This window comes from Stegostoma tigrinum, chromosome 13 (assembly GCF_030684315.1).
Source record: "Stegostoma tigrinum isolate sSteTig4 chromosome 13, sSteTig4.hap1, whole genome shotgun sequence".
In the NCBI taxonomy this organism is placed as follows: domain Eukaryota; kingdom Metazoa; phylum Chordata; class Chondrichthyes; order Orectolobiformes; family Stegostomatidae; genus Stegostoma; species Stegostoma tigrinum.
The window spans coordinates 8,077,329-8,104,788 of NC_081366.1; the positions used below are offsets into that span (position 1 = coordinate 8,077,329).

The following is a 27,460-nucleotide window of genomic DNA, read 5'->3' on the forward strand; positions in this document are numbered from 1 at the left end:
TCAAAATGGGTTCTTCAGAGTCAAAGTATTAGGAGGATTAAAGCCATCAAAACCCAAGGAATGACCTGTAATGGAAATAAAGACCATTAGCAACTTGGAGAAGAAGGTTTTATGTATTCTATCTCAAGTGTATTAGGCAAACAAGACTAAAACCCGTGTTGATCCAAACATGCACAAATGGACTATACACATCCAGAGAAATTATTTAAACATTGTTTACAACAGCAGGATTATAAAAGGAGCCCTAAGGTTTTTAAACTGCAACTTAGTCCAAAAGCTTTTACACAAAAAAAGCATGAAAACAATGGGAATCCAGCAGGTTGCTTTTAAAAAGCATTCTCCCCATGAAGAAAATAAATGGTACAATAAATTGAAAAAGCTCCAATATTGCTTTTAAGCTAAATATAAAAAGAACTGAGAGTGTATACAAGCAGTTAAGTGGGCCTATTAACAATGCATGTAGCCTGTATTATAAATTAAAAATGGCAGATCCGACAAATAAACAGAATGGTGGAAGTTTATGCCCCCCCCCCACCCCCCACACACACACAAAACATGCCCCAAGTCAAACCGATCTCACATCCCCTACCTACTACGAGGCTACAGCATTCCACCACTTTTGGACCCGTGAGTCGAGCTGGTGGAACTGCTTGTAGCCAGTGCTGCGGTCAGCCTGTTTGGGGCTGAAGTGGGAATTGCACCTGAATCAGTCAATTTTCACCTCCTACCTCTCAGCCATTACAAGCATGGCTCAGTATAGTCATTTGCTAGACAGAAATGAATGATATTCAATTTATTCCTCTCCTGTGCAGATTAAAGGCAGCTGGACAATCATCAAGATCCTCAGTAAGCACCTTCCAAATACAAGCCCACTTCCGTCTAGAAGGGCAAGGGCAGCAGATACATGGAAATACCAAGCTTCCCTCCAAGCCACTCACCATCCAGACTCAGAAATATACTGCTGTTCCTTCACTGATGCTGGATCAGAACCCTGGAATTCCCTCCTTCAGGGCACTGTGGGTTAACCAACAGGAGGTGGACTGCAGCAGTTCAAGGAGGCAGCTCACCACCACCTTCTCAAGGGCAACTAGGGATGGGCAAGAAATGCTGGCCCTGCCAGCAACACCCACATCCCACAAATGAGGCTTTTTTAAAAATGCAACCCAAACACCAAATTTAATCAGCACATTCATCATGAATTGAAAATGCCAAACTACTTCCAATGAGTTTTCCCCAGTGACGAAAAGGGTTGGTTATCCAGCTGGTCCATCCTTTTAACCAAACCTTGATCCATGATTACTTCAGGTATTGATTGATCCTATACAGAGTATTAAGGAATGTGGGACGAAGTTACGGTATGGGTTGACATTTCTCCTTCAATATTCACTATTAAGGTATAGAAGGCTGGGATAGAGGAGAGAAGGGACCTCTTTTGGGACCGTAAATGTACATTTTTCTGAATATATACAGCCCATCTTGAAAGTTGCACAATCTGAAAATTCATCAAATGGAAATATCATCTTCCATTTCATCGACGATTAACACTTGTTGCTAATTTACCAAAACGAGTTGGTTACTTGTGCTCACCTCAACATTTTTTTTTAAAAAGTCTCTAGGCTACTTTAATTTTAGAAAAAGAAAGCAATACTGAGGTGATGCCAAGCTGGGTGGGGAGGAATTCCAGATTACCAACACACTATGTGAAGAACTGCTTCCTAGAATTGTCCCTGCACATCCTAGCTCTTTTTTTAAAAATGTTACAATCCCTTGTTCTGGATCTCCCAGAGGCTCTAGTCACTCCATCTACGCAAGAGAGCCCTCGAATACCTGGGATTATGGCTGAAGGGATGTGGCTTTGTTTCCAGTTGCTTAGCCCTGGTATCATTCCAGTGAATCAGTGTGGCACCACCTCCACTATTACCATACCCTTTTGCGAGGTTGTGTTCACAACGGAACAAGAACATTACAGCACAGGAACAGACCAGATGATGGTGCTTATTTGCTGCTACACAATCAATATCCCTCTATTCCAAGATTATTCATAAGTCAAGATGCATTTTAAACATGCTATTGTATCTGCTTCCACCAGCTCCTGGCAGTGTATTCCAGGGATGTACCACCCTCTTGTAAATAAAAAACCTCCCCACTTTTACCTTAAGCCCATGTCTCATCATACTTGAATTTCTACTCTAAGGAAAAAAACTCCCAGCTATCCATGTCTCTCAGTTTTGCAAAGAGGTTGCCCCTCAGCCTGATGGTCATGTGAAAACAAATCAAATCAACTTTGTCTCCTCAGCTAATACCCTCCAAACCATGCAACGTCCTGGTAAACCATTTCCAAAGCATCCACATCTTTCTGCTGGTGTGGTGAGCAGAACTATTTGCACCATTGCAAATGTGGCATAACAAAAGTTCTATACAACTGCAATATGACTTGACAATTTTTATACTCTATGCACCAACTGATGAAAGCAAACATGACACGTGGCTTTGGATCACTTTATCCCCCTGTGTTGCCATTTTTTGGGAACTGTTGACCTGCACATCCAAATCCCACTATGTTGATGCTACTAAGGGTCTGCCATTTACTGTATACTGCTCTCCTACATTAGACCTTCCAAAACACAAAAATCACCTCTCATTGGAATTTCATCTGGACCATCTTCCATTTATTTGCCCAAGTCTCCAGCCTATCTATATCCTGCTTTTATCTTCTGCCAATTCTCCTCACTATCTACAGCTCCCCCAATCTTTGGGTCTTCTGCAAACTAACTAATCAGGCCACCTACGTTCTCCTCCAGATCACTTTATATGTATTACAAAAGACAGGAGTCCCAGCACTGATCACTGTAGAATACCTATGGTCACAGATCTCCAATCAGAAAAAGATCCTTCCACCACTACTATCTTCTATGAGTAAGCCAGTTCTGTATCCATCTTACCAGATCACATAGATCTCATGTGACTTCACCTTCTGCTTGCATGAGGGACATTGTCAAAGGCCATGCTCAAGTCCATGCAGACATCAATCCCCTGCCCTCTGTCATCTTTGTGACCACCTCAAAAAAATCTCAAAGTTTGAGAGACAACTTCCCTACACAAAGTCTTTTGCTTACAAGTTCATTTTCTGCTCAGTGATAAAAACTCCAGACAGCATCTCTCACCAGATCTCTGTCTAGCTTTTTTTCTAACTTTCACACTTTTTAATTCTGGTTTTCTGGAGGCGAAAACTATTACTCCATTTTTAAAATTCACCCAGTGAAATATAATACAAGTACAATTCCAAGTCAGGGCGGTGAGAGACTGGAGCAGGGCGGAAGCTGTTTCCTACCTGACACTGCCCTTGTCCTTCAAGATGTTGGAGGTCACAGGTGTCCACGACACTAAAGGAAATACATTTACTCACCCAAATACATCAAGATTTGGTGGGCAGCTTCTTGCTTAGCTTTGTTCTTCCCCAAAGCCAGCTCATCAGGAGCCAGGGTCACTGTCCCACTGAAAGAGGCAGCAAGTCCTGGCAAGAACACTTTAAACAGAAAGCGTTGCTGGTCAGTCCTCAGAGATTGGACATTATACACTGGAGTCCCTAGCTCCTTATACGCACAATAGGCATTCAGAATTTGAACAACATCACATCGGGTGTTCAACAGACCTGGGCCCTCTGAGTGAAGGCATTGAGTCATCAGGCCCATCGATCCGGCAGATGTAGTGCTTTGGCCACAATTGGAAGAGATGTTTAACTCGGGCATGAAGCGTTTGGCAAGACCCTTCGGTGATGGTAGGGAGAGCCCAGGGGGCAACATCAACCATGGAGCTACCGGCAAACCCAGCTGGGTTTGAGAAAGGAGGCTGTTGTGACTCTTCTGTCTCCCATCCACTTTCACCCAGTCAACCTCAATGGGTCGGCCCCAGAGCTCAATACAACCTGAAACCGGAAACAAAACCAAAAAAAAATTACCATTAACCAGAATCAGAAGTTAAGTTCCACTCATAAGTTTGTTGAATTAAACAATTTTTTTTTGATAAAAACTATTGAATTAACCACATGGCAACCAACTTAAAACTGAAAAATAAACTAGATTCACCCCCTAAACAAATTTGGCAGCAGACAGGTCAAGGTTTAAATATTTCATTCATCGATTCAACAATTATTCCAGGGGTCTGCACTTGGTACAAATTGGGAGACAACAGAAACCTTCACCTGCCTCATCACCATTGACAAAAAAAGTCTGAAGAAAGTTAAAAGTTTCAATTAATCAATTTCCTGATGTGACTCGAAGCTTTAATATCAGTTGGCAAACTTCCAACTCCTTAACCAACTACGAGCTACAGAAAAAGAAATGTTCTTTAGCCTTTCATGAGATATAGGTGTCATTGGGAAGACCAGCATTTGTTGCCCATACCGAATTGACTTTGTACTGAGCTGCTTGTGCACTTCATTTCGGAGACCACTTCATTTCCACCATATTACTACAGACCTGGCATCATACGTATGCCAGACCAGATAAGGACAGCAGATTAAAAACCGAAAGAAGCACAGATGCTGTAAATCAGGAGGGAGGCAACGGCCTAACAGTATTATTGCTGGACTGTTAATCTAAAGACCAGACAACATCCTGGATATCCAGGTTCAAATCCCGCCACAGATGGTAGAATTTGAATCCAACAAAATATCTGAAATTAGGAATCTGATGATGACCGTAAATCCATTGTTGATGGTCCGAAAATCCATCTGGTTCACAAATACCATTTAGGGAAGGAAACTGTCATCTTTACCTCATCTGGCCTACATGTGACTCCAGACCCACAGCAATGTGGTTGACTGTCAACTGTCCCCTGGGCAATAAATGCTGCCTAGACAATGACACCCTCATCCCAAAAAAGTGAACAAAAAGAAAAAATAAGGAACAAAAACAGAAGTTGCTGGAAAACCTGAGCAGGCCTGGCAGCATCTGTGAAGAAAAAGAAATCAGAGTTAACGTTTTGGGCCTGGTGACCCCTCCTCAGAACAAGGACAGCAGATTACCATTCCCCATGAGATATTTATTTCATCCGGTTAAATAGAACATAAGATCTTGGAGGAGTAGGCAATTCAGTACCCCAAGCCTGCCCCATAATTTAATACAATCATGGATAATCTTATTTTGGTCTCAGTTCCATTTTCCTAACCACGCCACAGAACTTTTAAACACATTACTAATCTGTCAACGTCCTTAAAGCTCAATGTCACAGCATCCATCACATTCTGGGGTAATGAATTCTGCGGATTCATAATCCTTTGGGAAGTAATTTCTCCCCATCTGTTTTAAATCAACTACCCCTTATGACCTCTTGCTCTAGACTGCCACACGAGGAAACATCCACTGCATGTCTACTTTGTCAATTCCCTTTAGTATTTATATATCTCAATTACAGCTCTCATTCTTCTGAGCTCTAGAGTACAGGCATAAACTGCTCAATCTCTTTTCTGTATGACAAACACCCCCATCTCTGGGATCAATCCAATGAACTCCCTCCAGCTGCTTCCAATATAACTACATCCCTTCTCTGCAAAAGGGAAAGTAGGTTGAATGCAATGCTCCAGGTACTGTCTCACTAATTCCTCGTATAGTTACAGCAACGCTTCCCTAATTTTATATACTCTATGCCTTTAGTAATAAATGCCAACATTTTACTTGCCTTCTTTATTACTTGCTGTACCTGCAAACTAGTTTTCTGTGATTCATGCACAAGGGCACCCAGATCCCTCTGCATTGAAGCACTCTGAAGTTTGACTCCAATTAGGTAATAATCTTTCCATTCCTCTGACAAAAGTGAATAACTTCACACTTAGCATTAAAAAAATTTGGTTCATTCACCTAAACACATCCCTTTGTAAATTTCTTATTCTTAAAATTACTTTCCCAATTATTTTAGTGTCATCTGCAAATTTGGATACAGTATCTTCTGTCCCCGGATCCACGTCATTAGTATAGATGATAAATCGCTGAGGTGTTAAGTCTCAAACCCTCTGGTTTCATCTTGCCAACTAGAAAAAGACCCATTTATCCCAAAATTCCCTTTGTTGGTTAGCCAACTCTCCATTCAAGCTCATTAATTACCCAATTCCATGTGATCTTATTTTGCATATTTTGTGCAGCATTCAAATACTTTTCATTTCTTTATTTTTCTATTTTGTTTCCCCTCAGTAGTTGTACTGAAGAATCTAGACCTAGGTACCTTGAACATAAGATGGTGCTGGAAGTGCAACTTGTAACCTTCCCACCGTACTCATGTGTGTGCAGGACAATAAAGAAAATTGAATTCAGTTCAGTTCAGTTCAATTGCCTCCTGGTAGTCCAGATATACTACATCTACAGGATCCCCACGTTCCATCTTGTTACAACTTAAAAAGAACTCTAGCAAATCAGTCAAACATGATTTACCCTTCATAAAGCCATGCTGATTTGAAAAGTCAAAATACAATCAATCATAGAATCCCCAGTGTGGAAACAGACCCTTCGGCCCAGCGAGTCCACACCAACCCTCAGACCATCCCACCCAGACTCATCGCCCTCTAACCCAAGTAATCTACACATTACAGGGAATTTAGCTTGGCCAATCCATCTAGCCTACACATCTTTAGACTGTGGGAAGAAGCCTGAGCACCCAGAGTAAACGCACACAGACATGGGGAGAATGTGCAAACTCTGCACAGATAGTCGCCAGAGGCTGAAATTGAACCTGGGTCCATGGTGCCGTGAGGCTGCAGTGCTAACCACTGAGCCACCCAGTTGCCCCAAATGTCCTGTAGAAATCATTAGCTGTCATGGTTGGATTTGAACTAAAGTCCCCAGATCATTAGTGGAGTTACCAAGTTCCCACCAACATCATGCAGATTTGGAACAATGTTGCCGATCCTTCTCAGTTGCTGGGTCAATATCCTGAAACTTCCTAACAACTCGCTGGGTGTCTCGACACAGGATGGACTGCAGCACTTCAGCAATACAGCTCATCACAACCTTGTCCACAGCAATATGGAATAAGAAATAAATGCTAACCCAGCCAGACAAGCTCATACCATAAAGATTCAGTTTTAAACATGTGTTTTGCAGCTGGAAAAGAGATGAAGTAAGATAGAAGGACACTTGGAGGGAGCATAAAGTTTGGGTTAAACCTGATATTTGTCATGCAAATGTAATAATTCATTCATGAATCATTTAAATGTTGTAAAACAACATCAATGGGGTTGGTTCTGAAAATCTGAGATCCAACAGAACGTGAAATGTTCTCAATTCAAGCCTTTCCTCTTGGATTTACAGCAACGAATGATTCGAAAGGAAGTGTCAGATCATTGAAACTGGCATTTAATCCTCCCTGGCTGATAAAATAATCAATGAGACACAAGGAGGCCTTTCAGCTCCTCAAGCCTGTACCACCTCTCACTGAGATTTTTAGTAACTTATAACTTAATACTATCTATCTATCTGCCTCCTTTTCATATCCCTCATATCCATGAACAGCTTGTCCACTAATCTGCAATTTTCAGTTGAATGCATAAGACAAGAGCTACTGCTGCTTGTGGGAGATCGAGCCCACAATTTTGAACGGCCTGTGACAGAGGAAGTATGAACAATACCCATAACCCTCCAGACATTCAATTCTGGTCTCCCTGCAATAGGAAAGATGTTGTTTTACTTGAAAGGGTTCAAAAAAGAAAGGTTTACTAATATGTTGATGGGACTGGAGAGTTTAATCTATAGGGAGAGGCTGAATAGGCTGGGGCTATTTTCCTTGGACCATTGGAGGCTGAGGGGTGACCTTATAGAGGTTTATAAAATCATGAGGGACATGGATAGAGTGAACTGTCAAGATCTTTTCCCCAAGTAGGAGGGTCCGAAACTAGAGGGGCATAGGTTTAAAGTGAGAGGGGGACTATTTCAAAAAGGGACCCAAGGGGCAACTTTTTCATGCAGAGGGTCGAGTGTGTATGGAATGAGCTGCCAGAGTTGGTGGAGCAGGTGAGTACAGTAATAACATTTAAAAGGCTTCCGGAGGTTACAAGAATAGGAAGGGTTTAGATGGATGTGGGGCAAATGGGACTAAATTAATTTAGGAGACCTGGTCAGCATGGATGAGTTAGACCAAAGAATTTTATTTCCATGCCACATAACTCTATGACTATGATAACCAGTGTCATTTGATTCCTCGTCTGGGGTTGAGGGATGGGCATGGAGACCTGAAAGGATTTAACTTGATAATTAATTCCTTAGCTGGGAGGGAAGGAAGGGATCAATTGCTCTTGGTTGCTGATTCAATGAAATAGGCAGTCAAAGTTGAGAGGTTAATTCTGAATGTTCAAGCAAGGTTCAGATGCATTGACACGGATGTAAAGAAAACAAACCAAACAGTAAAAGTTTTTAATCACATCTAAATCACACTTTTTGAATTTACTCAAGGCGTTTTCAGATAGTAACATGTGAAACGATACTAAGTGCAGCTTCCATTTTCAGCACTGCAGGATGGGACAAACAGCAATGAGCTGGACAAAAGGCCGAAAACTAGTTTGGGTAGTGGTTAACAGTGAGGGATGTTGGCAGAACCATCTAGAGAAAAGCCAAGATCATTCTTCTGATGGATTGGAACTGTCACTAAGACAGGCAATTTTCAATAATTGCAAGGTGTGTTTTGCATGGGAAGATGGTTGCATCACAATGTCACTGCTCCAGGAATCCATGGAAACTTGCAAAATACAGACTGAACCCTACCTTCTACGAGCATCTTCTTTGCCATCGCTGCTGCTCGATGGTTCTCATACGTCACAACCGCAAACAGTGCCATCTTTTTCCTCCGCTCTTTGTTGAGATGAAGCGACAGGTCAGTCACTCCCTCAGTCAGCTCCTTCAGCACTTCCAGGACCTCCAGTCTCTGTTTCCCCCAGGGAATGCCTCTGACACACAGCTCATTTTTCTCAGTGCTTCTGCAGACCACCAAGGGGAGCCCGTCACGTATTTGGTAACCATTGAACATGGCAATGGCACACTGGGCATACCAGCGATTAGCATACTTGGCATATGCAAATCCCCGGTTTTCGCCGCTGAAAGTCATCATGAGACGAAACTCATAAAGTTTCCCGGCCATCTGAAACAACGGGATTAGCTTATCTTCATAGAGGTCCTGGGGTAGTTTGCCAATGAAGACTTCACACCCAGTTAGAGGTGGAGGGTCAGTCCAACCTGCAGAATAAGCAGGAACAATGATGAAGTGACACACAGACACACTTCTCTCCACAGATGCTGCCAGACCTGCTGAGATTTTTCAGCATTTTCTGTACCTGTTTCCAACTTCCAGCATCCGCAGTTCTTTTTGTCTCAAACATTTATAACTATTCTGCCCCCATGAGCACTGGTAAATAATACTAGAATTAACCTACATTTCTGTAGGTCCTTGCATGAGACATGGTCACTGCCAGAACAGGACAAAATCCTTCCTTCAGATGAAATGCATGTCTGATTGAAATTGACGACGAAACAAAATTCTAATAGGGCTACACAGACTAGATGTAGGAACAGGGTTTTCCCTGCTTGTGGGAATCTAGAATCAGACCTCACTCTCAGGATATGGGGTAGACCATTCAGTACAGGGAAAAGGAAACATTTTTCACTCAAAGGGTAATGAACATGTGGATTTCTCTCCCAACAAGAGGCTACATCACTAAATATATTCATGAAAGAGAGAAATAAATATATATACCAGGGCAGGGGGTTGGACAGAATCAAGGTGCTAAGATACAAATCTGCTATTAAACAACTGCTAGAATGGGGTCAAGTTACTGAATGGCCTCTTCCTGTTCCTACATTTCAAACAATGACCAGTCTTCAGAACACCTACAAGCTCAAAAGATCGAATAGATATTACAGCAGTGATCTCATCACACAATGGCAAAGATAACACACTACATTCCTGTACTGCCTCCTGCCAGTGAAGAGAAAATGCCTAACGACTAACCTGGAGGAGGTCCCCCAAACTTCCTTTGGCCATTGATCTGGACCAGACTGATGCCAGTTTCTTCTACCCATGCTTTAAATGCCAACTTATTTGGAGTGTTCAACAAATCATTTGCCATCTTCTGTGGAAAGTATTAATGCAAAACATACAAACCTTTAGAGAAATTCTGGTGCACAATGGAGAAAAGGTAACTTGTTCATGTACTTGAAAGATCAAGAACTCTACATTGAATCAAGCATCTCTGCAGAATATATACACAATAACATGTACAGTGTGTTCACAGCGGTGGAGACTTTCTACATGAAAATTAAAGTTAAAATACTGCTTTCCTTAAAACCAATGTTACACTAAAAATGCTTTGTGCTTTGGAAATTGGAAACTCAAGTTTTACAAATGCACAAAGAACAATACAGCACAGAGACAGGCCCCTTGGCCCTCCAAGTCTGCACTGACACATTTTGACTTTCCATACTAAAACTGTCTTCATTTACAGGATCCACATTCCTCTAGTCCCTTCCTATTCATGTATTTGTCCAGGTGCTTATTGAATGTAGCTATTGTGCCTGCTTCCTCCACCTCCTCGAGCAGCACATTCCAGGGGACTCACTACTCTTTGTGAAAAACTGCCTCGCACATCTCTTCTAAAAACTTCCCTCGCTCCCCCCACCCACTGCAGCTTGAACCGGAGTACCCTAGTAATCGACCCCTCCACGATGGGAAAAAGCCTCATACTTTCCATTCTATCCATGCCATTCACAATCTTACAAGTGTCTATCAGGTCACCCCCACCCCCCCAACTTCCTGCATTCTGGTGAAAACAAACCCAGTCTATCCAAACAGAAACTGAGAAGAACAGTTGATGTTATAAATCAAAACCAGAAATTGCTGGAAGAGCTAAGCGGGTCTGGCACCATCTGTGAAGAGAAATCGGAATTCACATTTCAGCTCCATCGATCCCTCCTTAGAACATTCTGAGGAAGGGTCATCAGACCTAATATGTTAACTTTGGTTTGTCCTTGCAGATGCTGTCAGACCTGCTGAGATGTTCTAGCAATTTCCATTTTTGCTCCCAGTCTATCCAACCTTTCTTCATAGCTAAAGTCCCCCATACCACGCAATATCCTGGTCATCATTTTTGTACCCTCTGCAAAGCATCCACATCCTTCTGGTAGTGTAGTGACCAGAACTAGACACTATCAGACCTAGACAGCGCACCATATTCCACGCTGCAGAGAGCAGGGCAGGTGTGGAATGCAGAATGAGAACTCGACAAAGCCCGTGGCTTCTGGTTCCTAGGCACAATGGTCTCCCAAACCCAAACATGCTGGCCATGTGAGGACAGCCACTTGGGATCAAGCCCAGTGATAATACTCCTCATACATCGAAAGCCTGCAAGCGTCACCCTCACAGCTTCCCAAAACTGGAAGTCACTTGGTGACCGACCCGAGGGGTATTTAATTTCTGGAGGGGCGCCAGAGGAGAGAACTGGCCCATTCAAGTTCATACTGTGCTGGGCGGATTCCCAGGTTGAAGTTCTCTCATAGACAAAAGCAAAACAAAATCTCTTTTCACCAGTGCCAACGGAATACTCAATCACAAAGCTAATTACCGTCCTTTGTGCAAACAAAGTTGCAATTTAAAAAAAACACATATGTACTATGTATTGTGGAAAACATGGAGCATGTCACCTCTCTGGACCCAGGGAAATAAAATCTTTAACTGGGATTTGCCAGCCTCGGATTTAAAAGCCCTTTCACCTACCTGTTAATTACCGACTCAGGCCCAAACTAACTGCGCCATTCACTCTCTCCCCGGGATCCAGCATCAGCTGAAACTCTCCACCCTTTTATATGACCCGGAGTCCCACAGTAACCATTGGTCAAACTGTGCCCGAAGAACAGAGATTGAAGGGGAGAAGAGCCTCTCGGGGAAAGCTTTTGATTTTTTTTGAGGGGGAGTGCGTGAGGTGGGGGAAGGTGCAGCTTAAGTAGAAACTCTCCGACAGAGGTAAGACAAAGTGCTCCTAGGTATTTCTGCCTCCATTTTTGAATTCAGCAAACACCTCCAGACACTTAATATCTACCTTCTAGAGTCGCAACTGCACTCGACTGGTGGGTGGCCTTTAATAGCCTGACAATTTGATTCGAAGTTCGGTGAACAACTCTTAATTTACTAACTTTGTGTTGAGCAAGAATATTGAAGTTGAGGCGTGAAAGAAAATGCCAGGTTATAAATTCACCTTTTGAAATAGGTTAATTTGAAGATAGTCAAATCCCACTGTTGACCATCTCTTCTTGCACCTTATTCTTTTCAACTAGCCCAATTCCATTTTTAAAAAAATTGCAGATTCTGCTTTTGTGGCAGAGAATTATAAATTCTAACTACCCTCTCTGTAAAGAATTTCATCTTAATTTCCCGTTTATACTTTGTAATCATGCCATGCCATTACACTCCCGCCAATCATTGGAGACACTAACTCAGAATATAACATTCCGTTATCTTGTGATTAATTAGGCCATGTGATATCCTTCCCAGTCATTCTTCTATTTTTTTTAAAAAGGCTTTTATTTACTGATAGTGAGAACTGCAGATGCTGAAGTTAGAGATAACACGTTGTGGATTTCGAGAAGTGCAGCAGGCCAGGCAGCATCAGAAGGGCAGGAAAGTTGACCTTTCGGGTCGGGACCCTTCTCCAGACGCTCCAGCTCCACACTGTGTTATATCTTTTATTTAGTGTTCTTTTTCATAGCTGCAGCCCTCCTCAAAGAATCAAAGATACAGACGGAGGCCAATTAGCTTGCACTGGCTCTTAGAATAATGATCTAATTCTGCATATTTCCCTGCTCATTAACTGCATTTTTCATTAAAGATTCATTTCAGTCCGTTTTGAACATTAACAATGAACCTGTTCCCATCACACTTGTAAACACTACGTTCAAGATTATGAAAACACGTGCGTAAACATCTCTCATCCGTCTCCTGGCTTCTTCAACTGAATCTGCATTTTTTTGTTAACAGATCTTGCCTGCAGAAACAGTGTCTCTCTGACAGTCGGTGTTAAATAACTTCATCCTCTTTCATCATTCTCCCAAGAAAAACGCGAGCAGTGATAGGTCAAGCCTATTCGGTAAAGTCATAACACCCTGCCTGTTTCAAAACCACTTTCCTGACAATCTGAGATCATCTCCATTTATTAATTTAATCTTCACAGTGCTGAATCCTAATTTTCAATAAAAAACTATAATAATTCGTCACTTAAATTTATGGCTCTATTTTTGAAAAATCACAGCTTTAAGAGGGATACAGATAGGGCTAATAGTGGTTGTCTTCTCCTTAGCTTGGGAGATTTCAAGACTTGGGGGAGGGCAGATGTTTAAGGTCAGAGGAGAGAGATTAAAAAAAGACATAAGGTCAAATGTTTACACAGAAGGTGGTTCGCATGTGGTATGAATTTCCTGAGGAAGTGGTGGATGTGGGCATAATTACAACATTTAAAAGAATGTGGGTAAGTACACGAATAGGAAAGGTTTGAAGAGATATGTGCCAGGAGCTGGCAGGTGGGACTAGTTTAGTTTGGGATTATGTTCGGCATTGACGGGATGGACTAAAAAGTCTGTTTCCATGCTGTATGACTCTAGAAGTGAAGTATTGACTCCGTTAGGGATCATTGTTAAAATCAGAGTTAGGTTCCTGTTGACATTTTTTTTGCTTGGGAGGAGTGAATTTAGATTGAAACACTGTACTACATAGCCAGGAATGTACATTTCTACCTTAAGCAATTTACAAAATAAAGCAAGTTTCTAAAGCTAACAAAAACTGTACAGCTAACTTAAGAACTTTTCTCCGCATTAGATGGAGCCCAGCGCATGACACATAAGATGTGGAGGTGCCAGTATTGGACTGCGGTGGACAAGGTAAAAAAATCACACAAGTCCAGGTTATAGTCTCCCCCTCTCTCCCTATTTATTCCAGAACCCTCACCCCATCCCCCTCTCTGATGAAGGGTCTAGGCCTGAAACGTCAGCTTTTGTGCTCCTGAGATGCTGCTTGGCCTGCTGTGTTCATCCAGCCTCACATTTTATTATCTTGGATTCTCCAGCATCTGCAGTTCCCATTATCTCTCTCCAGGTTATAGTCTGACAGCTTTATTTGAGGATGCAAGCTTTCAAAGTCTCATTCCTTCAGGGTAAGGTTTATCTGAATCACAATCTGTTGAGTTAATTAGGAAGCTTACCTGGGAATAATTTGTATTAAATAAAGGCAGTCTTAACTTCTCCAGTCTGTTTCTATGTAACTATCTTCCTCTTTTCCTTGAATCATTTTGGCAAATCTCCTTTGCACCCCCCCACTCTAATTATTCTCAGTGCAGTGACCAGAATTAGGTGTAATACTCTAGATAAGGTCTAACTAATAGTTTCTAATAGCTTTCTTAACTTTCTGGCTTTTATATTGAAGACCTCTATCAATAAAACCATAGCAACCTGTATGATTTATGATAAGTTTTATCAAAGAGTCTTGCCACTTTGAAAGTGGCAATGTATGTGACAGCAAACTCAGAACAGTTAAAGGAGGGCTGGAAAAAGGATTCTACACTTCAGAAACAGGATCCGGAACCCAATTTTTATGCATGAAGTGAAATACTTCAAGATCCTGAGACTTTTTGTAAGCTTTTGACAATTTGGTGTTTATTAGACAGATTTAGGCAAAACAATAAACCACACTAGCCTGAGATAATGGGATAGGGTCTAGGCCCGAAACGTCAGCTTTTGTGCTCCTGAGATGCTGCTTGGCCTGCTGTGTTCATCCACCTTCACACTTTGTTAACCATACTAATCTAACAGTTTTGCAGAATTCTAATTTGTGATATTTTCTACAGAACCTCAAGTTTAACAGATATTTGCAGTTTACCTAGAATTCCCCCGCTAAACACTTCTCCTGTCTAGAGATAGTAGGAACTGCAAATGCTGGAGAATCTGAGATAACAAGGTGTGGAGCTGGATGAACACAGCAGGCCAAGCAGCATCAGAGGAGCAGGAAGGCTGACGTTTCAAGCCTAGACCCTACTTCAGAAATGGCATTTGTTATCTCTTCTCTTTATCTCACTTTGCTCCTTTAAGACACTTCCTGAAATCCACATTTTTGCATAAGCTTCAGTCAAATCACTGAACATTTCTTTAAGTTGCTTTATAAAAGTCCTACGAAGCACCTTGGAATGGCTAAATGTTCCATACGTATAAGGATAAAGAATATGGAAGTAAAAGCTGTCCAGGGATGAGTAGGGTAGGTGGATTAGTCATGGGAAATACAAGGTTGCAGGGATAGGGTAGGGGTTTGGGTCTGGGTGGGATGCTCTTTGGAGGGCTGGTGGGCTGAATGACCTGCTTCCACACTGTAGGGTTCTATCAGAGCCATAGAGATAAACAGCACAGAAATAGATCCTTCAGTCCAACTTGTCCATGCTGACCAGATATCCTAAATTAATCTAGTCCCATATACCAGCATTTGCCCCGTATCCCTCTAAACCCCTCGTTTCATGTACCCATCCAGATGCCTTTTAAATGTTGTAATTGTAACAGCCTCCAGCACTTCCTCTGACAGCTCATTCCATATACACACCACCCTCTCCATAAAAAAGTTGTCCCTTAAGCCCCTTTTAAATCTCTTCCCTCTCACCTTAAACTTATGCCCTCTAGTTTTGGACTCCCCTCCCGTGGGGAAAAAGATCTTGACTATTCAACCTATCCATGCCCCCCATGATTTTATGAACTTCAATAAGGTTAACATCTCAACCTCCAAGTCTCCAGGGAAAATAGCCCCAGCCTATTCCGCCTCTCCCCATCGCTCAAACCCTCCAATCCCGGCAACACCCTTGTAAATCATTTCTGCACCCTTTCAAGTTTAGCAGCAATTTGAATCAGGATTCGGTGCTCTGCAACCACAGACCATCTCTGAAGCTGCTGATGCTGATCAGGAAGGTGGCATGAACAGTTGTGCAACAAACCAACTGTGTGGGCCGAATGCCAGCGAACAACCATTTCTCACAGCTTTCTGCTCAACTGCAGGAATAACCATGCATGTACAAAGCACATTTCCCAACTAGTGGACATCCCAAATCACTTTACAGCCCATAAAGCAACTTTGTGAAGTGTATCACTGTTCAGCGTAACAAGCACATCAGCCAGTTTCTAAAAGTTATTTCACAGGATGTGGGTATTGCTGGCTGGACTAATATTTATTGCTCATTCCTGTTTGCCCCTGAAGAGGGGTGGTGAGTTGCCCTCTTGCACCATTGCAGTTTCTTGTCAATGGCTACTTTCAGAATGTTGATAATGGTGATTTAGCAATCGTAATGCCACTGAATGTTCCAGGGAGATGGTGAAATGTGGCAATTGCGTGGCCTGAATGTTAATGGTTTTGCTGCATTTGGACATGGACTGCTTCAGTATCTGAGGAGTCACAAATTGTGCAGTCATCAGTGAACATCCCCACTTCTGACATTATGATGGAGAGAATGCCATTGATGATGGGTGGCACGGTGGCACTGTGGTTAGTACCACTGCCTCACAGCGCCAGGGACCCGTGTTTGATCCCAGCCTCGGACGACTGTCTGTGTCGAGTTTGCACATTCTCCCCGTGTCTGCATGGGTTTCCTCTTGGTGCTCCGGTTTCCTCCCGCGGCCCAAAGATGTGCAGGTTAGGTGGATTGGCCGTGCTAAATTGCCCGTAGTGTTCAGGGAGGTGTAGATTAGGTGGGTTATAGGGAAATGGGTCTGGGTGGGATGCTCTGAGTTTCGGTGTGGACTTGTTGGGCAGAAGGGCCTGTTTCCACACTGAAGGGATTCTATGATTCTGTGATGAAGCAGCTGAAGGTGTTTGGGCCTAGGACAATACCCTAAGGAACTCCTGCAGAGAAGACCTGGAGCTCATATGACTGACCTGCAACAATGTGCACTCAGCAAGCACCCACAAATAGCACTTTGGTCCCTGTCTTATGATAAATGTTGGTTAATATACTCTGAGGTTTTAGATTAATATACTGCATACAGCTCCCCTGTTCTTCCTTGACAGAGTGCCATAGGATTGTTTACATCCACCTGAGATTGAGCCCTGGTTTAATATTTCATCCAAAAGCCAGCACTTCTGACTGTGGTGTCAGCCTAGGCTTCTGAGCTGAACTACTGAATTGGGATTTAAACCTTCTAACTCAGAGGTATCAGTGCCACGAACTGAGCTACAATGAGCACAAGGAAAACTTGCCAATAATACTGTTTATGTTCAAATCCACACAAGTCAAAATAAATTTCTCCCAAAAAGTATCGAGGCAATGTTAAAGATATAAAGAAACAGCAGTATTGCAGAGATGAATGCACTGCTCTCATTCATTTCTGTCTAATACCTTTGTCTCAATTTAAACTGCACATTTTACAGATATATCTAATTGACCTGTTCAGAGATATTATGACACACCTTTGGAAGAGGTGGGGGTGAACCCAGGCTTCAGAGAAAAGGGCACAATCACTGCACCACAGGGGCATCTAATGTACATGTTATATTCCTTTAAAAGCCTTAACTACTCTCGTGTAAACAGCTTTATTGTTTTCATCTCTTCCCAACTCTGACATCAGGCAAAAGGGAGTTGGTTGGATCAATAAAAGTTCTACCAAACTAATTGATGTTAGTCTTTCTTCCTTGTGAACTTAGCAGATCTAATCTGATCTTGACCATCTGCATTCTTTGTTTTGATCCCAGGAACATGAATTCGGTTGCTGGGTTACCAAACTGACGACAATACCACCAGACTATTCCTTGTCTCTGGCAGGATGTAATGTTATCATGTGTAATAAGTACATGCATTAAAGTTTATGTATGAAAAGAAAATGTCTAAATTGATATAGGTCTAACTCTGAATATTGTGATTTTTTTACTTTCTTTTGCAACTTCTTTGATTTTTCTTTTTATTTCCCATGTTGGAGCAGCCTTGGTCTTCATGCACCAATTTGTATGAATTATGCATGTCTGGAAATAACATGCAAAGTTGGTGAACTATATTTATTTTGTACGGAGACTGCACATTTCCACTTTGAATAAAACGTAATAAGAAATTGACATTAAAAATTGAAAGTATGCTCATAATCAATGGAACTATTGTTTCTACTACAATTTTGTCAGTAAAGTCATCTGTAAAACAAACTATAACTTAAGATGCAGAGAATTAAGCCATTCCTTTTCTTGCGAAAAAGTATCACATTCAGAATAATTTTTCATTTCAGTTTTATGAGAAATAAAAGTGGTCCCAAGCTAAAAAATCTATTCCTCCAACCAACTACATTATCTGGACACATGGTGTAGCTACAGCACTCAAATAGATACATTTAAAGCATGATCTGTTTTGTTAAGATAATAATTTGAAACTGTAAAATGCAGAATAATAATTAGTCTTCTTTCTGCACAATAATAAAAACTTACTTCTTCACCAAATGCAATAAATTTCCTGTGTGAGATAGTTCTCAGGATATCATCTACATATTATAGGAAATTACAGCATTAACTAATTAAGAATGCTGAATTCTTTAACATCAGTAACTGAATTAGAGATACATGGTCAACAACTGTAGGAAACCACACTGTAATCGCTGTGATCTAGCTGGAGAAGTTTGGTGTCACAAAGGAAATGTTAAAAGATTCTCATGGAGCACTGGAGCCATGTATTCACAGAATCAAAGAAGCCCTAGTGTGGAAGCAGGCAATTCAGCCCATCGAATCCCCTCGAAAGACCATCCCACCCAGACCCAGCCCACTACCCTATCCCTGTAACCCTGCATTTCCTATGGCTAACCCAACGAGCCTGTACAACCCTGGGCACTATGGGCATTTGGCTGATCTTTAGGTTAAACAGTTCAAGGCATAGCTGCTAAAATTGGACTAAAGGATGCATTATGAATTATGCTGAAGACATCTAACAATTTATTGTGGATTTAATGTTTAAGTGATGTGTTTTCATCTTGCAATACCCAATTGTTTTTATTTGAGGCAATTCTTTTAAAAATAAAAGTTCTTCAAAGGAACTGGAAGCTGATCCCTGTTCTTGGAGGTAGCTGTCATGGGCTTGAGGCTGGACCAATATTTATTGCCTGTCCCTAATTGCCCTTGAGAAGGTGGTGTTGAGCTGCAGTCATGTGATTTCGCTGACCCTCAATGCCATTCGGGGAGGAATTCCAGGATTTTGACCCGGTGAGAATGAAGGAATGACAATATATTTCCAAGGCAGGATGGTGAGTGGCGAAGAGGAGAGCTCACTTGGTGGCATTCTTTAATTGACCCAAGAAAATGGTGGACAGGGTTAGGGGAGCGAGGAAGTGAATTAATCCCTGCAGAGAGAGAGTAGATAGATAGAGATTTTTTCCCAGAGTGGAAATGACTATTACGAGGGGGCATAATTTTAAGGTGAGGAAGGTATAGGATCGATGTCAGACGTAGGTTCTTTACACAGAGTGGTGAGCATGTGGAGTCAGATACTTTAAGAGACTTTTAAGTGACTCTTGGATCGGCATATGGATGATAGTATAATGTAGGATATGCAGGGTGGTTTGATCTTTGTAAGATAATAGGTCAGCATAATATTGTGGGCCGAAGGGCCTGTACTATGCTGTATTGTTCAATGTTCTAGAATTCCCAACCTCTGACCTGCTCTTGTAGCCAAAGTATTTACATGGCTGGTCCAGTTTAATCTGTCGTGAATGGTAACCTCCAGGATATCGAAACTGGGCATTCAATAATAATAAGGTTACGTTGGGAAGTATAGACATATAAAGGGACCTATATGTTCTTGTCAGTAAGTCTCTGAATGTTAACATGCAGGTGTAACAAGCCTTATTAGGAAGGTGAATGAAATGTTAGCCTTTATTGCAAAAGGATTTGAGTGCAGGAGTAGTGGAGTCTTGCTTCAATTGTTTAGAGCTTGGCTAGACGGCACCTGCAGTGCTGAGTGTGGTTTTGGTCTCCTTATCTCAGGAGAGATAATAGTGACAGAGAGGGAGTGCAACAAACATTCACCAGACTTGTTTCTGGGACAGATAGACTGTTCTACAAAGAGACTGGGCAAACTGGACTTGTATTCGAAGAATAAAAGGCAATCTCATTGAAACCTATAAAAGTTTGTGTAGACTAGGAATTACGGGTAAGATTCCCTAGCTGGGAAGTCTAGAACAAAGCCTCACAATTTAAAAGTAATGGGGATACCCCTTAAGTTGGGATGAGGAAAATTTATTTAATTTGAAAGTAGTGGCTCCTTGGAATTATACCCCAGAGGCCTGTGGCAGCTCAGTCTGATTGTATTTAAAGTTGAAGTTGTTGGATTTTTTTGATTATTAATGATAGAAAGAGTTTGGGGGTTAATATGCATAAAAGACAATGAAGTGTTGATCAGCCATGATCATATTAAATGGCACAGCAGGCTCGACAGGCTGAATGGCCTCCTCCTGTTTGCATGTAAGGGTGTTGAATGCCAAGGGGAGATGGTTAGATCTTTTCCTTATTGGGCATGGTTATTCCCCAGTACTTAAATGGTGCAAAAGTTACTTATCACCTTTCAACCAGACTCTGGATCTCACTGCATTTGCCACAGATGTTTCGGTATCTGAGAAGTTGCCAGTTGTACTGAGATTTGTGCAATCATCAATGAATGTCCCCACTTCAGACCTTGTGATAGAGGGAAAGTCATTGATGAAGCAGCTGACAGGTGTCAGGCCTAGGACACTATCCTGAGGAACTGAGGGCTCTTGTGGTGCAGTGGTAGCGTCTGGCTTCTTTCTCATTTCCTTTGTGTTCGGACAGCAACTATCCTGCCATGCACATCTTTAGTAGAGAGCATGAGACTGAGAGGTCCCATGATTATTAGTTGTCATCATTGCTGCTGACTTGGCTCCTTACTATTGGCTTTGTGCTTCTGAGTTTCAAAGTGGTGAATTTAACATGTGGAATTCTGGGCTTTTGTTTCTAAATTGTCCAATGATCATACTTCTCGAGTTGTAGCACTAGACTTGGCACTTAATGCTGCTTTCTCCAAATTTTTGCCAGGGTAGTCCCAGTTCTTATTTCATATTTCTAGCATTCATCTCATTTTGCTTTTGTGCACAAGAAGGCATTGCTCTTCAGAAGTTATTCACAAAGGTTCTAATTCTTTATAATGTTAATACAGAATGCAATCATCAGAGTGAATACCCAAATATTGAAAATTTGCTATTTGTAAAATAATCTTATATCTGTGACTGTCAAACTCAATCTCAGGGTCCTCTGGGGCCCACAGAGACTTGTCAGTGGGTTGCTGATGCAGGGCCGTCTATGCATACTGAAAGGTAAGTCGGCAACTGGCTGGAAAAGGTGCTTTTTGGGCTCCAGTTTCTCTAGTTCTCCATTACCCAACCCCTTTAACCTAATGCCATCAGCTCTGCTGTTACTGGGCTGTGCGTTCCCTTGTGTCTGCCATTCTTGGGCTTTTACCACATCTGTGCTCCACCATCAAAGCTAGCCGGACCCAGTCAGAAGCAGGCACACTCAGTCCATTGCTATTTGAGAGTCAGTGCTGGTTTTCTTAAAAAGCAATATTAAACTCTCTTTGTATGCAGCACTTTTGCACAAGGGAACTATACAGAGCTATAATAGCTTGGGGCAGGAATTTGTGATCACTAGTTCATTTTAAAATAGAAATTGATGCAAAAAGCATTTGAATATCAACATCTTATAACACTGGTAGAAACTGTTTGCCTGGGGACGATGGTGAAGTTGGTCAAAAATGGTTATAACCATAACTGGAAAAGCAGAGTAGTTTTCTTCCTGGTTGTTTGGATCTTCAAAGTGATTTGATAGGCTTTCAGGACAGATGAAGTTTATCTGCAGTAGGGGTTCATGCAAGCTTTTGACTTGGTGATCCAATGTTAACCAATATTTTGATACAATGAACAGACTGTAGCTTTGCCAGCATTGCCTTTTTATTGATTTGGCTAGCCAACAAATTCTAGCCTCTCTCTGCCTTTGTGAAAGGCAGTGTATCCTTGTTAAACATAATTGAGATAAAACATATATTTATATCCTATTTTAAAGTGTAATTCAGAAGAAACAAATATTCTTTCCATCTCATACTGTGAACAGTGGTGATTTTCTTGTTCAGTGTATATTAACAAGCTGTGGTTCAGGTTAATGATGTAACATGGAATTCTGCGGTACTGTTCAATGTGCAAACGACATTTTAAGGTCAGACATTTTACATCTTTCAGAAGAGGTTAGGATGTGTAGGTTCTCTTCTTGATTTCTTCTACGAGATTTTCTCTTGCAACATCAACCTGCAGATGATAATCCAAAGGAAATCATCAATTCAATTTGTAATTACAAGAAATACTTACAATGCTGTCCGCATTCACTGTTTTTGCCAACATTTAAAATGAAACATTGTACTTTCATCTGGCTGCTCATATTGTCTCAAAGCACATAGGCTACATTTTCAGAGGTTTATGGAACATCACAAAATCAGACACAAATAAAACTTGCAAGTTAAACTCCTGGCATCAGGTTTGAGGGGTCAAATGGCCTCTGCCTGCTGCTATTTCTTATGTTCTTATGGGAAGAAAGCAGAGTTAATGTTTTGAGTCCAGTAACTCTTATCAGAACATCAGACTTGAAATGTTAATTCTGCTCTCTCTCCACAGGCGCTGCTGAGTTCCACAGCAATTTCTGTTTTTATTTAAGATCTCCAGCATCGGCAGATCTTGGTTTTATCTTATGTCTTTATGTTCGACAAAACTCTCTGCTGCCTTATATCATTATATGTGCCCTGTTTTAGGGCAGAAAAGGATCCAATAGTTTGTAGGCAAGTTGTAATGTGTGTCTGTACAGTACCGCTTGTATGTTTTACCTTGCAAATTATTGGAATCTCTCAATATGCCTTTTTTGTATGGATTCATTATTTTGGCACATTAGTTTGCAAAAGTTCAACAGTGTTGAAGTATTCCGTACACAGAATCCTAGGGAAACAGTCACCATTTTTTTCACATTAAAATATTTGTTTGTTTATTTATTTAGCTAACCTCCTCTCTTGTAGAAACAACTCGAAGTTTGACAACCCCATCTTTGAGTTCTTGCTCTCCAATTATAGCCACCAGGGGAATTCCTGTCTCCTCACAATACTGCAGCTGGTTCAGGAGCTTTGGATTCTTCTTGTAGGTGATTTCTGCCTGTAGAGTTGCACAATAAACAATCCACCACCGTCAGTACTATGGAATGGGTTAACAAGAGGCTGCTCAAAGTTGGTGTTAGAGGAATCATTAAATATTGAGATTCAAACAGTATCTAATCATCGCTGAAATTATTTTACCCACTAGGGCTGGCAATTTCCTAGACATATTTCAAATTCTGATCACTTAGAGCAGAATCCTATTACCTGGTAGAATGCAATAGTTACATTCGGCATAAGCTTGCAATGATCTAGAGGGAGCTGGTATCCACTACATGAAAACAAAATGGTGCTCTGCTAAATTTTATTGACCTTCTCAGCACCTTTCCTTACTCCAAAGTTTGTCATCCTTATTGATAAATGGGCTGAAGGCAGCGGGTTCCCCAACTATCAAAATCTTCTAACAATAGAGAAGGTTGAAAAACTCTGCAGGTCTGGCAGCACCTGTGAAGAAAAATCAGAGAGTTAATGGTTTGAGTCTGGTGATCCTTCCTCAGAACCACTCTGAGGAAGGGTCACCGAACCTGAAATGTTAACACGGATTTCTCTTCACTGATGCTGCCAGATCTGCTGAGCATTTCCAGCAATCTCTATCTTTGTTTCTGATTTACAATATCTGCAGTTCTTTCAGATTTTATCAAAATCCCTCATTATTTTGAAAATCTCTATTGAATCTCTCCTTAACCTTCTCTGCTATAATCCCTCTGCTTAACTGAAGTTCTCAATCAACCCCTTGCTTGCTACATTTGCAGCCCATCACACACCTTAATCCCATACTTCCACAGCTCTGCCACCAATTTCATCCTCTCTTCCAGAAGCTGCTTCTGCGCTGTGGCAACAAGGATCTGAGTCTCTGTTGTACGAATTTTCTGATCAGAGGTCTGGCAAAACAGAACAGTAACACAGTGATCAGCAAAACAAAGGATTTCAGGATACACCCTGAACAGATTATGATCAGTCACAGTCTGAAAATAAGGAGCAGGTCATTTATAGCTGTGTTCTGATGAAGAGTCACTGGACCTGAAACATTAACTCCGATTTCTCTTCACAGATGCTGCCAGACCTGCTGAACTTTTCCAGCAACTTTTGTTTTTGTTTGATTTACAGCATCCACAGTTCTTTTGATTATCATTTACAGCTGAGATGAGAAGAAACTCCTTAGAGGGTGGCGTATCATTGGAATTCTCTATCCCAGAGCGCTGTGAAAACTCTGAGTGAGTTCAAGACAGAGATAGATAGATTTCACACTACTAATGACAGTACAGATAGGAACAAGAAGGTGAAATGGTACACAAACACATTCAGTGATGGGGAAAATCTGTGCAATTCAACATGGGGCAGTATGAGGTTATGCATTTTAAATGTAAGGATATTGGAATATTTTCAGAATTCCAAAATGGTTTTTTTCAAAAATGACTTTCAAAATTGCTCCTCTCCAAAGTTCCTGCTCACAGCAGAGTTTCAGGAGAGGGAAGGAGTGAGCGAGTGTTTAAAAACCACATGAATTGTAAAATCACCAGCACTTCTGAACCAAGGGCACTTCCATATTGGATCTTCAGCTTTGAGCTGGATCTGGGTCTTGTTTCTTTTACCGATGCAGGAGCTTAACAATGAAAATGCTTCCATTTAGAGGGTATAACATTTAAAGTTTGCCTTTTACTGATTAGAAAGAACCTACAGAATTCAGCTACAGTGTTAATTGAATGTCACTTAAAGTTTCAAAGCAGGTGATAAAGAAGCAAGTATCCATAAAGTCTGAGTGGAATTACACTCCATTGTTGAAAAGTGTGAAAATTAGAACATTGTTCCCAAGTCAAAAAGAAGCAACAATGGACAGCCTTGTTGGTGGTGAGAAAGGGCCCCTGTCAGATCAATCCAGTACACTGGGAGTCTCCGAGTCCCTGCCCTCAAGGCTTTGCAAAGGAGATGTGAAAAGAGACATTGTGGTTTTTATCACAGTTCAGCCGAACAGTTCCAACGATGCAGGCCTCTGTCTCTGCATCCCTAGGAGCAACGTGTGGAACACAGATATCAACTCCAACTGAAGAACTGCCAAATCGATAAAAGCAGCTCTTTGGTTTGCTGCATATTTGCTAGTCTTCCAGTGCAAAGAATTACCGGCAACCAAATGGTCAACTGTTACATTCTAAGATCCAGGACGAAGGGTTCGGTACAGCAAAAACACAACGGACGAACGCCACTAGATAATGTCTTTCGGCCACTATTAAGAAGGGGCTGCAAACTAGAGTAAAGCCCTCAGGTTGCACATTTGACATGTAATGAGTACAGTAAAAATTAACTGTAATCTACACGTACTGAGTAACAGATTATTGGAGAAAATGATCTTGAGCAGTGCATGGTATTATGTACACTTTTTAAATAAAATTTAATGAATAAAACATTTTTGGAAAAGCAATCTTTCCTAAAGCAGAGTAATTGAAAATGATCTCTGAGACAAAAACAGAAATTGCTGGAGAAACTCAGCATGTCTGGTGCCATCCATAAAGAGAAGGTAGAGTTAATATTTTGGGTCTAGTGACCATTCAACCAAAGCTAAATGCTGAGGCTATTGCTGGTTCATTGTCTATCCCCAGTTTCCTTGATTTTACAAGTTTCAGGGGTGATAGTGTCATGGTAGTAATGTTACTGGACCAGTAAACGTTCTTAGATCACGAGCTCAAATGCCACCACAGGGGCTAGTGGAATTCAAAGCTAGACTCAGTAGTGGTGGCCATGAAACTATCAAGTTTTATCAAATCCAACTGGTTCATTAATGTTCTTCAGAAACAAAACATTTACCGTCCTTTCTTGGCCTGGCCCGCATGTGACTACAGATGCAAAATAATGTGGTTGACTCACAACTGACAACTGAAATGGGCAATTAGTGGCACTGCCAGTGACACCCAAATACCATGTGTGAACAAACAAAGAAAAATCTGCATTAACTGCACTGATGTGAGACAACTACATGGAGTTAATGGAATAAAGGTGTCATCTCTCTTTCACAGGTGGTCATTGAAGACCCAGTTGTTTATTTATAAGCCAATAGCTTCTTGTTGATCCTTTATTGATACACAGTTCTTTTTACTTTCAGATTTAAAACACAACTACATTCAAATTCTGGGTTTTTGGATTAGATGACTCTCAGTTAGTGGCAAACCAATATAATCACTGCAGCACCAGTGAATGGGATAAAAATGGGTGGTCACACTTGAAAAGCTAACTAAAAGGAAACATGAGGAATATACTGATGAACCTAAAGTCTGTTTTATCTCAAAAAAAACATTAGCTAAGCATCAAACTGACTGGATATCGGGATCAAAATTTAGTGTTAATCACTGAGATATGTATCTTCCAGATTGCAAATACACAGAAATAGTGCATTGTTTGTGCCCCCCCAGGAGGTACACTTTATTATAGGGCGTGATTCAATCCAATGCATGAAATTTGATTTGAAAACAGCCACGCTAGACGGAAAATGGAAGTTGAAACCCTGACTGAAAAGTGCTGCAACAGGTGTAGGGTGCCACAGTAACGAATGTTTCTGATCTTAAACATGCTTTTCTTTAGCTCTAAACAGCGTAAGGGAGCAGTTGCAGTACCTCCATTTTCTGTTCCATCATGGAGAATATCCTTTCAATCCCAATGCTGACTCCCACGCATGGCACTTTCCGACCTTTGGGATCAAACATTCCAACAAGGCCATCGTATCGCCCTCCAGCGGCTACACTGCCAACGCCAGTTGGCTCACAATGTTCATTCTGTTCCATCCGGGTGATAGCCTGATTCGGACCTAGCACAGCCTCATAGATCACACCAGTGTAGTAGTCTAAACCTCGAGCTAAACTGAGGTCAAAGACAATCTGAAAAGGGAATAAGTATTCTCAATTCAAAATCAATATAAGTGAAAATTGCATGCATCGATAGCGACCAAAATATTTTTTGCAACAAAGGTTCTAAAACAAATGTTTGAATCTTTCTTACACCGTTTATTAGATCCATATTGTTTAGAAGTGAGCTAAATAATTATTTATGTTAGCTTTGTATAAGTAGCAGACTAATCGTGGTTGCTTTTTGCTGCTTTAGAAACAAGAGTATCAAAAAATGTAATGAAGTTGGTGTTGCAGGAAATACATAGAACTTACTTAAATGGGAGACATTTGCAGGGAGTTATGCACTAAAGACCTCTCATCACAGATTACCCAACAACCATCAGTTCATCCTACACCATCGTCTAAGTACTATAGA

At 41.3% G+C, this 27,460-nt stretch overlaps 2 protein-coding genes across 3 annotated transcripts in view; both read right to left on the reverse strand.

Moving 5' to 3' along the window:
- Positions 1 to 16,630, reverse strand: LOC125458410 (dead end protein homolog 1-like). Its single transcript, XM_048543664.2, has 5 exons — positions 16,610 to 16,630; positions 9,988 to 10,108; positions 8,748 to 9,215; positions 3,407 to 3,925; positions 1 to 65 (listed from the first exon to the last, which is right to left on the reverse strand). The coding sequence occupies exons 1-5, from the start codon at positions 16,628 to 16,630 to the stop codon at positions 1 to 3; spliced, it is 1,194 nt and encodes a 397-aa protein (XP_048399621.2).
- Positions 16,631 to 21,956: 5,326 nt separating this feature from the next.
- The window catches only part of hars (histidyl-tRNA synthetase), a 37,965-nt gene continuing 32,461 nt past the window's right edge, over positions 21,957 to 27,460 (reverse strand). For both annotated transcript variants that reach the window (XM_048543381.2, XM_048543380.1), the window contains 4 exons: positions 26,815 to 27,075; positions 23,977 to 24,093; positions 23,067 to 23,213; positions 21,957 to 22,325 (listed from right to left, as the gene is read on the reverse strand). In XM_048543381.2, coding sequence (XP_048399338.1) covers positions 22,266 to 22,325; positions 23,067 to 23,213; positions 23,977 to 24,093; positions 26,815 to 27,075 — 585 coding nt within the window. In that variant the 3' untranslated portion in view covers positions 21,957 to 22,265. The remainder of the gene's footprint in view (positions 22,326 to 23,066; positions 23,214 to 23,976; positions 24,094 to 26,814; positions 27,076 to 27,460) is intronic.